This window comes from Lampetra fluviatilis, chromosome 39, assembly GCF_964198595.1.
Source record: "Lampetra fluviatilis chromosome 39, kcLamFluv1.1, whole genome shotgun sequence".
NCBI lineage: Eukaryota > Metazoa > Chordata > Hyperoartia > Petromyzontiformes > Petromyzontidae > Lampetra > Lampetra fluviatilis.
Window position 1 is genome coordinate 11,681,728 of NC_136313.1, and position 14,869 is coordinate 11,696,596.

The 14,869-nt window shown below is 52.8% G+C and overlaps 1 protein-coding gene across 2 annotated transcripts in view; it reads right to left on the reverse strand.

The window, feature by feature from the left end:
* Positions 1 to 2,723: 2,723 nt before the first annotated feature.
* LOC144946003 (follistatin-A-like) overlaps positions 2,724 to 14,869 on the reverse strand; it is a 62,401-nt gene continuing 50,255 nt past the window's right edge. For both annotated transcript variants that reach the window (XM_078874735.1, XM_078874734.1), the window contains exons 5-6: positions 5,614 to 5,859; positions 2,724 to 3,396 (exon numbers count right to left, since the gene is read on the reverse strand). In XM_078874735.1, coding sequence (XP_078730861.1) covers positions 3,317 to 3,396; positions 5,614 to 5,859 — 326 coding nt within the window. In that variant the 3' untranslated portion in view covers positions 2,724 to 3,316. The remainder of the gene's footprint in view (positions 3,397 to 5,613; positions 5,860 to 14,869) is intronic.

The following is a 14,869-nucleotide window of genomic DNA, read 5'->3' on the forward strand; positions in this document are numbered from 1 at the left end:
TTGTCAAACTCATCATCGTCAAAATCATCATCATCATAACCATCATCATTATCTTCACCGAACATGTGGGAGAGGGGATGGTAGTTTATCCATAATTCTCAACGCTGCACGACCTTCTGACGACGCCAATGACGATGAGTTATTAGCCAAAGTGAAACCTCCCGGGTTTGCAGTCCACCACCACCCTGAGTCAGGCTTAACAGAGCAGTCACAAATGTGTCAGCGCGGCGGCGTGGCGTCAAAGGCGCGCGCGAGGGGGACCGTGCCCGTACGCGCCACGCTCCGTCAACTGCTGGAATGATAGACGAGGGCTCAAGGACAAAATTACATTGAAATTTAAAAAGCCCACCCACCATGGAGTATACAACCCCCCCTTCAAATTAATATCACTACTGCTTACGATTAGCATGGTTGGCTACGTACGGTGCGAAAGAAGTTCAACATGCATACACGTCTTCTTGGTTCTTTCGGTAAAGTCACGTAGAAGGGAAGTAATAAAATAATAAAAATAAAACATAATAAAACAATTCTCACGACGTTTCGGCCACAACACAAGCAGCCGTCCTCAGGCGAAGAATGAGACATTATCAAGCTAGGAGCTTATATAGGTGTAGCGAGGAGGAGCGCCTTAACAAAAGAATGTGCATATGAAGAGGAATTTAGCATACCAATGGGCAATGCGTAGGAGGTGGGCGGAGGGGTTTCAAAGTCCCATTATGCCCATGCATTATGCAGGATCAACAGCACCACGGGGGGGCGCAAGGAACAGCGTTATGATATGTAGCTGCAATCTCTCATGATAGCCAGATGGCTTGCATGAGGCGATCCACATATACAAACACAGAGACAATTTTAACCGAGAAGATGGATTCAGGCTTAGCAATCATTGGAAGGACGTAATAAACCATTTCGATACACATTTGGGTGAGTTGAATAATACATAGTGTTATATTAAAATGTATAAAGTATAGGGTGGTTTACAGCAATACAGTATATAATTTAATGTTGGGTTTATCTATGGCAGTATATAGTACTGTATATGCTAAGAGAATAAAGTTTAGATGGAAGTATATTATATACTTCTTACGACGTAGAATTGTAATTTATTATTTGTTGTTAGTAACTCAGCTTATTGTAGATTATAGTATCAGTTTATATTTTAGTTTTTTTATGTAGTTTTTTTACTTTGGTTTTCTACATGGTTGTTTGGTAAATGCAGCTACATATCATTAACATTCCTTTCCTTTATTAACGCTGTTCCTTGCGCCCCCCCGTGGTGCTGTTGATCCTGCATAATGCATGGGCATAATGGGACTTTGAAACCCCTCCGCCCACCTCCTACGCATTGTCCATTGGTATGCTAAATTCCTCTTCATATGCACATTCTTTTGTTAAGGCGCTCCTCCTCGCTACACCTATATAAGCTCCTAGCTTGATAATGTCTCATTCTTCGCCTGAGGACGGCTGCTTGCGTTGTGGCCGAAACGTCGTGAGAATTGTTTTATTATGTTTTATTTTTATTATTTTATTACTTCCCTTCTACGTGACTTTACCGAAAGAACCAAGAAGATGAATCCCTGCAGTCACGAAAGCTTTAAATCGAAAAATGCATACACGTGTTACTTAACGCATGCTTAATGTGGTGAAATGTTGAAATGCTAAAATGCAAAAAACATCTGTTACAGAGCACAAACAGCCGCTTTGTGTTGTCAAAGGTAAAGGTGCGGCCCAGCAATTTTCTGCCGATACCACTGCTGGCAGAAAGGCCTCTACTAGAAACGAGCTCGAGGGGGTATTTGTTTTGGCTAACCATCGAATAGAAATGTTCACCGCATCGCGCTGCACTTTCATGTGCTTCTGGGGCCGTCTGGACGCTCTTCCTTTCGATATTAGGAAGCCACTGGAGCTATACCACTTTTAAATCGAGATTGAAAACTAATTTCTTTCGAACTGCTTTTGTGTTTCGTTTGTTGTGCTGCCCCGGAACCTCCGATTTGAACGGTTGGCTACGTACGGTGCGAAAGAAGTTCAAAAGACATACATATACATCTGTTCCACTCTTCCACATTGACCAAACGTGTTGGAAGAGGTGGGCGATTACCCACACTGCGCCGCATCACGTGCGACCGGCCGATCAACTGGCTGCTGTCACCCATTTATACTGCTGAGTCGACAGAGGCGGTGGAGAAGGGGTGGGCGGGGGTAGGGTAGGGATTCTAGAAACATGCCCAATCGTCGCAGCTGCCACGGTGGCAGATGGAATTGAACTCATGCCTCTGGAATGCAAGTCTATTGAGCTGACGCTTACACTGCGGCAGCCCCATAGCTTTTGTTAATTAATTTATTTAGAGTTACTTGCTTACATTTTCTCTATAATATAGGTTTTTGGGTTAGATCTCGTAAATATGAATGTCATTAATCCCGCCACCACCCGACACATCCAAATAGTAAGCTTTGTCACGTAAACAAAACATGCCAATTCGTTACTCGTACAGCACACCGGGACATTTATATTTTCGCGATCTAGCCCAAAAACCTCTATTATGGATACTATCGTCGTGAACGCCTCCTTCTATGTGTTAAACCTTTTCTCTACTTCGCACTCTATCGTTATTTTTGTATTTGTTGTTGTAACTTGCTAACCCACCCCTTGTTTGACATCTTGTGTGAAAAAGAGCTTCATAGCTCATCGGATTCCTGGGGCGAGTCTGGATTCTTCTGCAAATTGTCTAAAGCAGTCCCCTGTGTAGATTCCGTTGAAGCATCAGAGCATTGGTAAACGAACGTATCCGTGAAATTATTTGCAAGCAAGGGCAATGGTGCATTACGAGTCTGGTAAAAAAAAACGCATCTCGGGCCACTTCAAAAAAGGACAAATATTGTGGCTCCTTTGTATGTGTTTTTTAATGTCTCTCGCTACGTATAGCTACGCATGCCCCGGGTCTCCCTCGTCAAAGAGAGAACGAGGTTCTCGCCTGGCTAAATAAATTAAACACTGCACGGGTTACAAAGAGAGGCGATGCCTCTCGCCTTGTAGGGGCGGTCGGGCGGTTGTCCTTCGTCTCGCTTCGCCCAGACAGATTTGCCATGGACCCCGGTGGCGGCCTTGCCCACGTGAAGCGCCGTGGTCGTAGGACCGCAGCGTCCCTTCTGTCGTCTCCCAGACCCTCACCTCCCTCGCCCACAACGACCCCCATAAATACTCGTATAAATTAAAATAAAAACTTCACACGAGCGCGCACACATACACACGACGTGAAACATGCAATAGCAGTGACCGGAGAGTTGTGCGTGGGGGGGGGGGGGCGCCGAGAGGCTACCGGTAGTTCATCATGGCCGAGCCGGGAAACGCATTGCCTTCCATGCCCTCTGCGTCGCCAGCTTCTCCCTCCTCCGCTGCCGGGAAGAGAGGATGACGGGTGGAGACGAGGTGAGCCACGCTCTGTACTCCATGGCGCGACTGCTCTCATCGTTCTTATTACAACAATTATGATTATAATAAAGAGGTGAATTAAAATCAAAGGTGCAGCCCTGCAATGTCTTGTTCACGTCAATGCTAACAGAAGGGGCCTCCACTGGACGAAAGGGAGCTCAAGACAACTCCTCTAGAGGGTGGGTTTTCTTTTTATTGCCCAACTATTCCACACTGGCTAGACATCTTGGAAGATAAATCCGGTGAGCTACTCAGCTCTTTTTCACAGATTATCCAGGAATCCCCTTCACTCATCCACACTGACCACTATGACGAAGTACGTTCACATTACCCCTATGACACGCACAGTGTGTAATGGGCTTCACCCTGAATGGAATTGATTAATAGTTGTGTAGTAGTAGTAGTATTATTATTGTTAGCCCAGGAAGGCCCTCATTGAGTCTCAACATTTTTTTCCAGCTACATTGGGGTGTTTGGCGAAATTCCACATACGCACGCGGGGAATAACACAGTGAGCTCTGCCACAGATGAATTCAATAATCTGTTGCAGCACTCAAACCATTTGGCATGAAAAATAAGTGATTGGTCACAATATGCAAGTATGATGATATCATGGACAGGTAATGCGTGTACATCTCTCAGAACACAAAGACAAAGTTCCCGCATATTGCCTTTAACAGACTGTTGGGGAAAGTGCTGTTAGCAAATAGCACCTATGAAAGCTGGAAAGGCACACGAGGAGGTGGGTGGCCAACACCACGCCCGGCCGCCTTGGTCTCCCTAGTGGCGATGGTTACACACCGCACCTGGTACTCATTTGAGGCTGAGTCGACCTAGGGGAGGCCCAGGACCGGTTCAGATTTTCGTCACCAGTGTCGGTGAGTGGAGTTCGTAGCGCAGCAGCGCGATAAACGCTCGCTGCACAGCCGCTCCCCACGAACACAGGTGCGACGTCACAAGCTTGCCGTTTAATGTGTGTACCAGGTGCGGGGTGTGTGTCACGGGCGTAGCGTGCGTGGCCACAGGCATAGAGAGCTTGGAGCAGTTGGAGAATGCAAAGCAATCTTTGGAAACACCGTCTCGAGGTATGTGCGTATGCGTGTGTGTTGAATTTCTTTCGCACCGTACGTAGCCAACCGTGCTAATCAGAGGTGTGGGAAAGGACAACTAAACACAAAAAGCAGTTCTTAAGAAATACAGATTAAACATTTTCAATCAACATTTAATGTTACGCTGGGATCAATTAACTTTGTTATCATTACCACCACCCACTCGCAGCTCAGCAGAGCTTTGGTTTACGCACACACATAGGTAGCCTACGAGAGCACAGTCCGATCCGGAATCTAATTTTAATGACGTAGTGTGAGAATTCGCTGAATTGTGGCCGCGTGCAAATCACTTGCATGCCTCCCATTGAGCTTTCAGCTCCTGGCGGGAATTCATATAAACAAACTCGGTTAAACCCAGAGCCATTAGTATGAAGCGTTTCTCATAATAATGCTCTTTCAGTGGAAAAGACTCAACCAAAGCCTCAACACTCACCGTTTTTCTCAATGGGGTCCTACTATATTGAGATGTCTGGCGAATTCCGTTTGCAAGTGTTTGGTTGCATGTGCCGGAGAAAACCAGAGAACACAACCCTCCCCCAGCACCCCCATGTATTTGAGCAGGAAACACATATAACTCCGCATAGATAGATTTGGTAATCAATCGCTCTGCTGCCATCTCCTGGCCACCACTGCAGAAATCATGTTTAGCCAATTGCATTCACGAGCATTTGGCAAGTGGTGCATGAGCAGGTAACGATTAAACTATTTAGTATTTTGCCAGGTATAGCTATGTAGCTCTTTTTTCCAGAAACAACCGGGCCACAAATGATAGCTCAACAAAGTGGCTTATCACGTGGAAATTTATAGAAGCCAAATACTTTAAATGCATGTTGATTCTAAATGTGGAGGGAAAATCCAGAAGATCCAGAGAAAAATACACACGACCACGGTGAGAGAGACATGTAAATTTCAAATATACAGCAGGCGTCAGGGTCGGGATCAAACCCACGACCTCCTGTGCACCAGGCGAGGGAGTTAAAATCTCGCCACCGCGGCGCCCAAACACTTAGAGCTTCGCACGGATAGATACAGGAATCCACTGCTGTGATGGCAAGGGGGGGGGGGCGGTACCTGGGGCGTAGCGGCAGCGTCCCAAGTGCTTCACCTCGATGAAGAGGCCGTCGGAGCAGGCGGCAGCACGCAGCACGCACCGGTCCTGGTACGTGGTGTTGTCGGAGCCGCACACGGGGGCACGGCGCTCGGACGCGCGGCAGATTGCGTTGCACTGCAGGCAGCGCGCGGCAGCGCCGGTGCGCGGGTCCCTCACGCACCGCTTACCGGCCTCGCACGCCGAACCGTCACGGCAGGTGGGCGGCCCTGTGCGTAGCGGCGCGGATCAGCCCGACGGACCGTTAGAAGTCGTCCTTGAAGCGGCGCAAAACTGGGTTTTGCTCATTGAATGCGCAGTTTCCCGGGTTGGGCCGCTTGTCGGGCATTTCTTCTCTCGAGCTTTTGCCACGCACTACTGCGGACATCTTCAACGTCTGAAGATGCCCTCTTGGGAGAAGAATTGTCTAATGCACAGCCCAACCCGGAAAACCGCAATTGGATTTTAAAGGGCTGTTAAAAACGTACACGCTGAAGAGTCTTTTGTTGTAAGTGTTTCGACCGCTGTCCCTCAGCACGTTATTTTGCCTGTTCTATCAGCAACACGATGACATATCCGTTTGGATATCTGGCAGGGCAAAGCGACCTCAATGCTGCAAACACCTCAATGATGCAAATGTGTGCAGGGACAACCATGGTTTTCAAAAGTCCTCTCAACTCAACATTTCACACAATCTACAAAGGCTCAGTGGTCTATAATAGCAGCCACTCCAAGCCAATTGGTTACCTACAATAATAAGCTGGACAGTGGTGGCTATGCACGTGGCTGCCTGTAATCGAGCACTGTGGAAGCAGCGAGGGTTGGTGGATCACCGCACACATGTTGTGTAAACTCCCTTCCTGCGGACGTTAAGGAGAAGCCGTACACCGGCTTGCCAGGAGAAGGCGCTACAACAGCAAGTGGACTAATCTCCATTTGTTTCCATCTGTACGAATATAGAGTCTTGCACCATCACATGCGTGGGTTTTCTCCAGCCGCCTCGGTTTCCTCTCACGTGTATATATGTAATGTAGTAACTCGGCGGGAGACGACTTCACGGGTAGCACACTCTTTATTTCACCAACTTCGTTACACAGGTGACTAACACCCACTGTAGTTACTCGGGTGACTAACACCCACTTGGTTGCTCGGGTGACTAACACCCACTTGGTTACTCGGGTGACTAACACCCACTTGGTTACTCGGGTGACTAACACCCACTTGGTTACTCGGGCGACTAACACCCACTTAGTTACTCGGGTGACTAACACCCACTTAGCTACAAGGGTGACTAACACCCACTGAGCTACTCGGGTGACTAACACCCACTTAGCTACACGGGTGACTAACACCCACTGAGCTACTCGGGTGACTAACACCCACTTAGCTACACGGGTGGCTAACACCAGCCTACCCCACACGGTTCTCCTGGCTACACCAACACGGGCTCTTACGCCCCGTAGCCTCTCGGAACACACCCAGCCGGGGTGTCCCTCTCGACTCTGGGTCCCACAGTCCCGACCCACATGGGCGTCGGACCACGGGTCCCACAGTCTCGCCTCCGAGCCACACAGGGCCCCGGTCCCAACAAGGACAGCGGGACTAGGGGTCTCAGGGCACTACCTCTTCACTCCGTCTTCGATCTTCAACTGGTTAACAACAACCTCGAGTGCTCTCGCGCGTCACCCTTTATACACTCCCTGCGGACGTCGCTGAGAGCACTCATCCCATTTGACCAATCACTGGGCGCTGGCTACGATCCTGTTTTCCCACAGTGTCAGCGCGCCTCACCACTCACGCCGCGCCGCCCCGTGATCTCTCACTCCCGGCGCGCGCGTCCACACCACGCCCACAACGCGTGCCCAACCCCGCACCCCGTGACGCCCCGTGATCCATCACTGTCGGCGCACGTCAACACCACCACTACATCACCCCCTACCACATAGCTCGCAGCCGACCCGGCTGCTATAAAAATATACAACACCCCCTCCCATGTGTGCCCCGTAACACAACAACAACATAACAACATAACACAACACGAACACCGCCATCCGCAAAAACCAGCAACGCCACGACAACAACAGAACAATATGTACAATCCGGCGAGTGACAACAATAAATGTGTATGCAAAAAAAAAAAAAAATTTCTTTCTTCTGACTCGTGCAGCGTCCCATTCTTCCCGAGCGTCCCTTGAACGGGACATTACCCCGGCAGAGGGGGAACACGGCGGTGAGCCCGGGTTTAAAAATTGTATTAAAAAAAAAAAGTTTCTTCTCATGAAAAGTGTTGTGTCCTAGCCCGAGTCCGCCTTGCCGGTCCGTCGTACGGCACCAGACGCGGTTGACCGTCCGGTGGTGCCGGCAGTTCAGGAAGGCACGGGCCAGGCATCGGGGATCCGCGCGTGCCGCGGGGTTCCGGTTCCCGACGGTCAACCGCCGTCAGGCCCGAGACACCTGGGGGTGGGTCAGGTGGAGACACGTGAGGATCAGCCTGCGACACATCCCTCCCCGAGTCGACGGTCACATCACACGCTCGGTCGTTATGGCACAAAACGGGGTCACGCGGTGCCGCGTAGGGTTTCAGTCGGGAGGGGTGCACGTACCAACGGCGTTTTTCCCATTTAATCTGTATACTCTGGGGTCGTGCAACCCGCACAATTTCCACCGGTCCCCTCCATGGTCTCAACAATTTGGGGGACGTAGCCAACGGTGCATGTGGACAATGCAGCCAGGCCTTATCGCCTGGTTTCCAATCGTGCGTATGCACCCTCCGTCCATGCAATCTCTCGTTCGCGATCTGCCGAGACTGCGAATTCAATCTCGCAGCCTCTCGCGCTTCAGCCAATTTGGCGATATTAAACTTGATGTGGTCTGCCAATTTAGATATTGCACGTGGCTGGGAAATCCCCAGTTGGACGTCCATGGCCGGATCGGCCTCCCGCCCATACATAAGAAAAAATGGGGAAAACCCCGTCGCCGCATGAGGGGCCATTCGATAGGCCGCGAGCACCCCCGGTACCTGTAAGTCCCAATCAACCTGATCGTCGCAGACCTGTTGGCACAGCATAGACGTAATCGTCCTGTTCAGACGTTCAACCATTCCGTCAGTCTGCGGGTGGTACGAGGAGGTACGCACTTTCTTTGTACCCAACAGGTCGCACACCTCGCGCAACAAAACGCTCGAAAAATTCTTCCCTTGGTCCGTCAGCAAGCGTTCAGGGGTGCCCTTGTCCAAAACATAACCTTGGACAAAGGCGTCCGCCACTGCCGCAGCCGACTGGTTGGCGAGTGGCCACGCCATGGGCCAGCGGGTGAAGTACTCTACGCCAACCAGCAGGAACTTATTTCCCCTAGGTGTAGCGGGAAAGGACCCCAAGATGTCTAATGCAACCAATTCGTTTGTGCGCGAAACCTGAATGGATTGCAGCGGTGGATTAGCCGCTACTGGTGGCGGCTTCCTTTGGGCGCACCTTACACATCCCTTAAGAATGTTCGCCACGTCGTTGCCCATCCCCGGCCAATAATAGTCTCGCTGGATTAGGGCGAGCGTTTTGTGAAACCCCAAATGCATGAGTCGCTCATGAGCAGCCAGAACGAGCCTAACCCGCATAGCAAATGGCACAACGAGCGCGTGACGCCGGGACATGTTGTCCCACTTCATCAAGAGGCCCTGTCTGCACACCCAGGAACCGACCCGCGCTTCCCCCCCCTTGGGAGCGTCAACCTTCCGACGTAGCGTGAGTAGGGAGCTGTCGGCCATTTGGAGACGGCCCCACTCGATGAGAGGCAATGCTAACAGCGAGTCCCTCCCCGTGGGAGCGTCGACCCCCGTAGTGTCAGTGGCGGTGAGCACAACTTCCGCGGGGACGGCGACAGGGGGTTTACACCGCGCCGATCCCAGCAGACATTCGCATTCCGTGCGCGGCGGCAACCGCGACAAGGCATCCGCGTTCGAGTGGCGCAATCCCTTGCGGTAAATCGTCGTGAATTGGTAGTCCTGAAGGACCTCCAACCAACGGGACAATTGGCCGGATGGCTGCGCCACCCGCATAGCGTACTGGAGAGCCGCATGGTCCGTACGAACCGTAAAATGACGGCCGTAAAGATACGGCCTGAATTGCTGTATAAAAAACACAATCGCCAGCAATTCACGACGTGTCACACAGTAGCGTTGTTCCGCAGGGGACAGAACCCTGCTACCGTAGGCGACCACCCGTTCAACCCCCCCGACCACCTGTGAGAGCACTCCCCCGATACCCGTGTTACTGGCATCCGTGTCGAGTAAAAACGGTTGCGTGAAATCGAGGTAACACAAGGGGGGAGCCTGCACCAAGGCGTCACGAAGGGAGCAGAACGCAGCCTCCTCTTCCGGCCCCCAGTGAAACCGCACACCTTTAGCCGTCAAAGCGTGCAGGGGCCTGGCTATGGTGGCAAACTGCTTGACAAAACGCCGGTAATAGGAGACGAATCCTATGAAGCTGCGGACTTCAGTGACCGAGGTTGGCGTTGGCCATGAGCTGACGCAGTGCGTCTTAGCAGGGTCTGTCGAGATCCCTGAACGACTAACGATATGGCCCAAGTACCTGACCGGTTCCCGAAGCAGAAAACATTTAGCCGGTTTAAATTTAAGCTTAGCGGAACGCATCCTGAGGAACACCGCTCTCAGTCGCTGGAGGTGCTCCTCAAAAGTCCGGCTGAAAACGATGATATCATCGAGGTAAATCAAACAGGTGTCCCATTGGAGGCCTGACAAAACCAATTCCATGAGCCTCTGGAACGTGGCGGGAGCGGAATGTAAGCCCATGGGCAATCGGTTGAATTCAAATAGGCCTCCCGGTGTCCGGAAAGCGGTTTTTGGTTTCGACTCGTCATCGAGGGGCAATTGCCAAAATCCCGAAAGCAGATCGAGCGTCGAAAAAAACTGTGCTCCCGCCAAGGCATCCAGCGACTCATCCATCCTGGGGAGCGGATACGCATCGGCCATAGAGATTTTGTTTAGGCGGCGGAAATCGACACAGAACTGCAAGACCCGTCCTGTTTTTTAACTAGGACGATAGGAGCACCCCACGGACTGGAAGAGGGCGAAATGATGTCGGCCGCCAACATGTCATTAACCGCCGACTGCACTTGCTCCTTCTCGGCTGGGCTGAGCCGGAAGGGATTCTGTCGAATAGGAGCCGCGTCCCCCGTAGCTATGTGGTGGCGCAACAGGTCTGTGCAGCCAATATCGTACTTGTGACTGCTAAACACGTCAGCAAACTCGAGTAGCAAGCCCCTCAATGCTCCCAACTGCACACTGGACAGGTTACTAGACCCGGCACACAACGAGTCCACCCACTCTGTCCCCTCCTTACTTTGAGGATGCGTATCGGCACTCAATCCCGCGTGAGCAACGAGCTGTTCCTCGACGGGTAGCGGCGCAGCGTGAGCCAGCACCGTTCCCTGTGTAATTACGGCCGGCCGCGACCCCGTATTCAGGACCATAACGAACGGCTCACTGTCCCCCCTCACCATGGTCTGAGCTACCGCTAAGTCGAGGCCCCCTTTGGCTCTGTTAGACGGCCCCAACAGAACTCCCTGTGCCCCCGCATCCACCCCGAGGGGTTTTCTCAACCGAAGGGGTACCAACATTTGCGATCCCGGGGGCACCCGTACAGTCTGAGTTGCCAGCGCCTGCACCGTCGCACAAACCGTGCGTATTTTAGTAGGGCTCGTCAAAAACGTAACCCGCCGTCCCGATGGAAGCTCAATGCAGGCTTGATCTATGAGAATTTTGATGGGCATTTTGGACAGAAAGTCTGTACCTAGTAAACAAGGAACGGCCAGCGATGATGATACAAAAATAGGACCCGCCAATTTGATATCGCCAATACAAATAGTCGCCCGAATCTGGCCGATGATTCCCAGGGATCCCCCGTTCGCCGCGTAAAATGGTACGTCCACCGGCAGAAGGGGTCGACATTGGACGGGAAGAATGTTATAAATAAGGTCCGAAATGATAGTGGCCGACGCACCCGTGTCCACAAGCACCCGGACCTCAACCCCGTCAATAAACCCCGTTACCACGGACGACCCGGCCGACGCAGCCACCATCCTGTGGGCCAATTCGGACCATTCGACTGCTTCCGGGCCGTGTACGAACCCCCCTCGCCGAACCGAACCCCCGGTACCCTTATGTGGTCCCCGCACCGCCAAGCGGCGACCCGAACGTGCCGTGTATGGGGACCGAGCGCGTGAGGTGCCGCGACTTGCCGGGTTTAGTTGTGATGACTTGTGGCCCCGGTCGTCGTCCGGACGTGGTCCCGTGGCGCGCTGACGTGGAGCCCGGCACCCGGCTGCGACGTGACCCCGAAGACCGCAGTTGTAGCAGACGACGAGGGACACCGTAAGTTTCGGTTGCTCCAGCTTGCGGGATGAACGTGTGGGCGAACGACCTCCCATTCTCCACTCCCCCGGTCTCGATACAGTGAAGGCCTCCTCCCGAGCCGCAGCAGGCTGAGGCTCGGCGACCGTGGCAGCCACTGCCCCGTTACCCGCCGATGCGCAGATGACCGTTGGCTTGCGCTTGAGGACCTCGTATGCGTGAATACTCGTGGCAATCCCCAGGGAGCAGATGTCCATTACGTCCGCCATATTGATGGGGACTCCCAAGCCGTGAGCCAACGCCAACAGCTGCTCCGTCACCATGGCGTCCTTCCCCTCCTTGTCCATGCGGGGAAAAGCTGCGTCCGCCAGGGCGAGCAGCGCCGTGCGATAGGCGAGCGTTGTTTCTCCAACCACCTTTCGCCGATCGTAGAACTGGTGGCGACAGGTCGAGGGCGGCCCGAACACTTTAGCCATTAGGTGTAGCGCGGCCTGGAGCGTTGAGCGGGACGACCTAGGGGCCGATGTGAAGGCCGCAAGCGCGTCGTCGTCGAGCATCGCTGGCAGCGCGCGCAGGGCAGTGGTGTCGGACCACCCAGACATTTCTTGATGTGCGAGGAACCTACGTTGGAAGGCTCCCCAGTCGCCCCCGTCTGCCTTGAACGCCGACAGCGCGGGCAATCGTTGCTGGAGGACCCGGTCGTCGTCGTTGTCGAAACGATTTTCCCGCGCGCCGCTGTGGTTGTAGAAAATGTCGGCTCCGTCTGCAGGCGCATAATGGAGGGCTCCGGCGCGCGCCGATGACGCGGGCCGCTCTGAGTGGAGCTCTCCGCCCATGTGGTGTCCGCGCTTCCCGCCAATTAATGGCGGACCCTCAAAAACGGCGCCAACTTCAAAACTTTTGGCGCGAAGCGCCTTCTGGCGGGATCCCTCCAGCCGCGCCGCCTCCTCCAACCCCGCAGCCGTCCCTCCGCCCGCTGGAACGGAGATCTCTTCCAAAACTGCAGCGGCGGCGAGCAGCAACTCCGCCAGGCGGGAGTGTGCGTCCTGTAGGCTGGTGTCGGAGGCGAGCGGAGCGTCGGCCATCGCCGCGAAGTGCTGCATCGGCGGCAACTCCTCGTCCTCTCCTCCCGAGGTTGGTGTCTCCGGTACGCCGTCGTCTTCCCGATCTCGCTCGTGGGTACGGGTAGTTTTCCTAGTATCCATTCTTCTTGAAGACAGGTTTACTTCTGACGCCAGTTGTAATGTAGTAACTCGGCGGGAGACGACTTCACGGGTAGCACACTCTTTATTTCACCAACTTCGTTACACAGGTGACTAACACCCACTGTAGTTACTCGGGTGACTAACACCCACTTGGTTGCTCGGGTGACTAACACCCACTTGGTTACTCGGGTGACTAACACCCACTTGGTTACTCAGGTGACTAACACCCACTTGGTTACTCGGGCGACTAACACCCACTTAGTTACTCGGGTGACTAACACCCACTTAGCTACACGGGTGACTAACACCCACTGAGCTACTCGGGTGACTAACACCCACTTAGCTACACGGGTGACTAACACCCACTGAGCTACTCGGGTGACTAACACCCACTTAGCTACATGGGTGGCTAACACCAGCCTACCCCACACGGTTCTCCTGGCTACACCAACACGGGCTCTTACGCCCCGTAGCCTCTCGGAACACACCCAGCCGGGGTGTCCCTCTCGACTCTGGGTCCCACAGTCCCGACCCACATGGGCGTCGGACCACGGGTCCCACAGTCTCGCCTCCGAGCCACACAGGGCCCCGGTCCCAACAAGGACAGCGGGACTAGGGGTCTCAGGGCACTACCTCTTCACTCCGTCTTCGATCTTCAACTGGTTAACAACAACCTCGAGTGCTCTCGCGCGTCACCCTTTATACACTCCCTGCGGACGTCGCTGAGAGCACTCATCCCATTTGACCAATCACTGGGCGCTGGCTACGATCCTGTTTTCCCACAGTGTCAGCGCGCCTCACCACTCACGCGCGCCGCCCCGTGATCTCTCACTCCCGGCGCGCACGTCCACACCACGCCCACAACGCGTGCCCAACCCCGCACCCCGTGCCGCCCCGTGATCAATCACTGTCGGCGCACGTCAGCACCACCACTACATATACAACAAATACATCTGTAAGGACAGTACGGGGCCTAGTGGCCGTTAATAATGATTACAACGATGAGGACAGGCAGGGTTAAGTGAGGTAACTGGGTGAGGAATCAACACGGGGGTAGAGATGGAACCCCCGGAGTGTTATAGTGAGGCAAAGAAGAGAGTTCGGGAAAAGGAGCGTGGCAGAGCTGAGGGGAAATAAAAGGCAACGTGGAGCGGGGCTTGGGGCTGCTGTGGGGATTTGGGGTCTGGACCGTCGTCGCTGTCATGACGGTGGATTGTCCACATCAACTTGGAAGTCTAGGAAAGAAGTTATATATCTTCGCCGTAGCTACTACAGCGACGGCTCCTATATAGTCAGTCAACTATATAGTGAACGTCGTGTAGCAGATATATATATATAGTCAACCTGCATCCAACTAATAACATGTCATCGAGTCGGGTGGACGGTAATATATAATAAATATGTATATGTAACTTAAGTAAGACAGCGTCTTTGAGTGCTACATTACACATCGACTCAAAAACATCTTAAAATTTAAACAAACCTTATGTAGGACCTTCCTGAAAAAGTAATTGGACTGAGTGTACTTTCCTGGGTAAGCAAGTCATTATTATCCTCATAACAACGCTTGCATTTATGGTCGTTGCCATAGCATCTGCACTATTAACTCGCAAAAACATTTGCATTCCCGATCACGAATAAGTGATTCAATCTGTGCAAAGAATCAGTGGA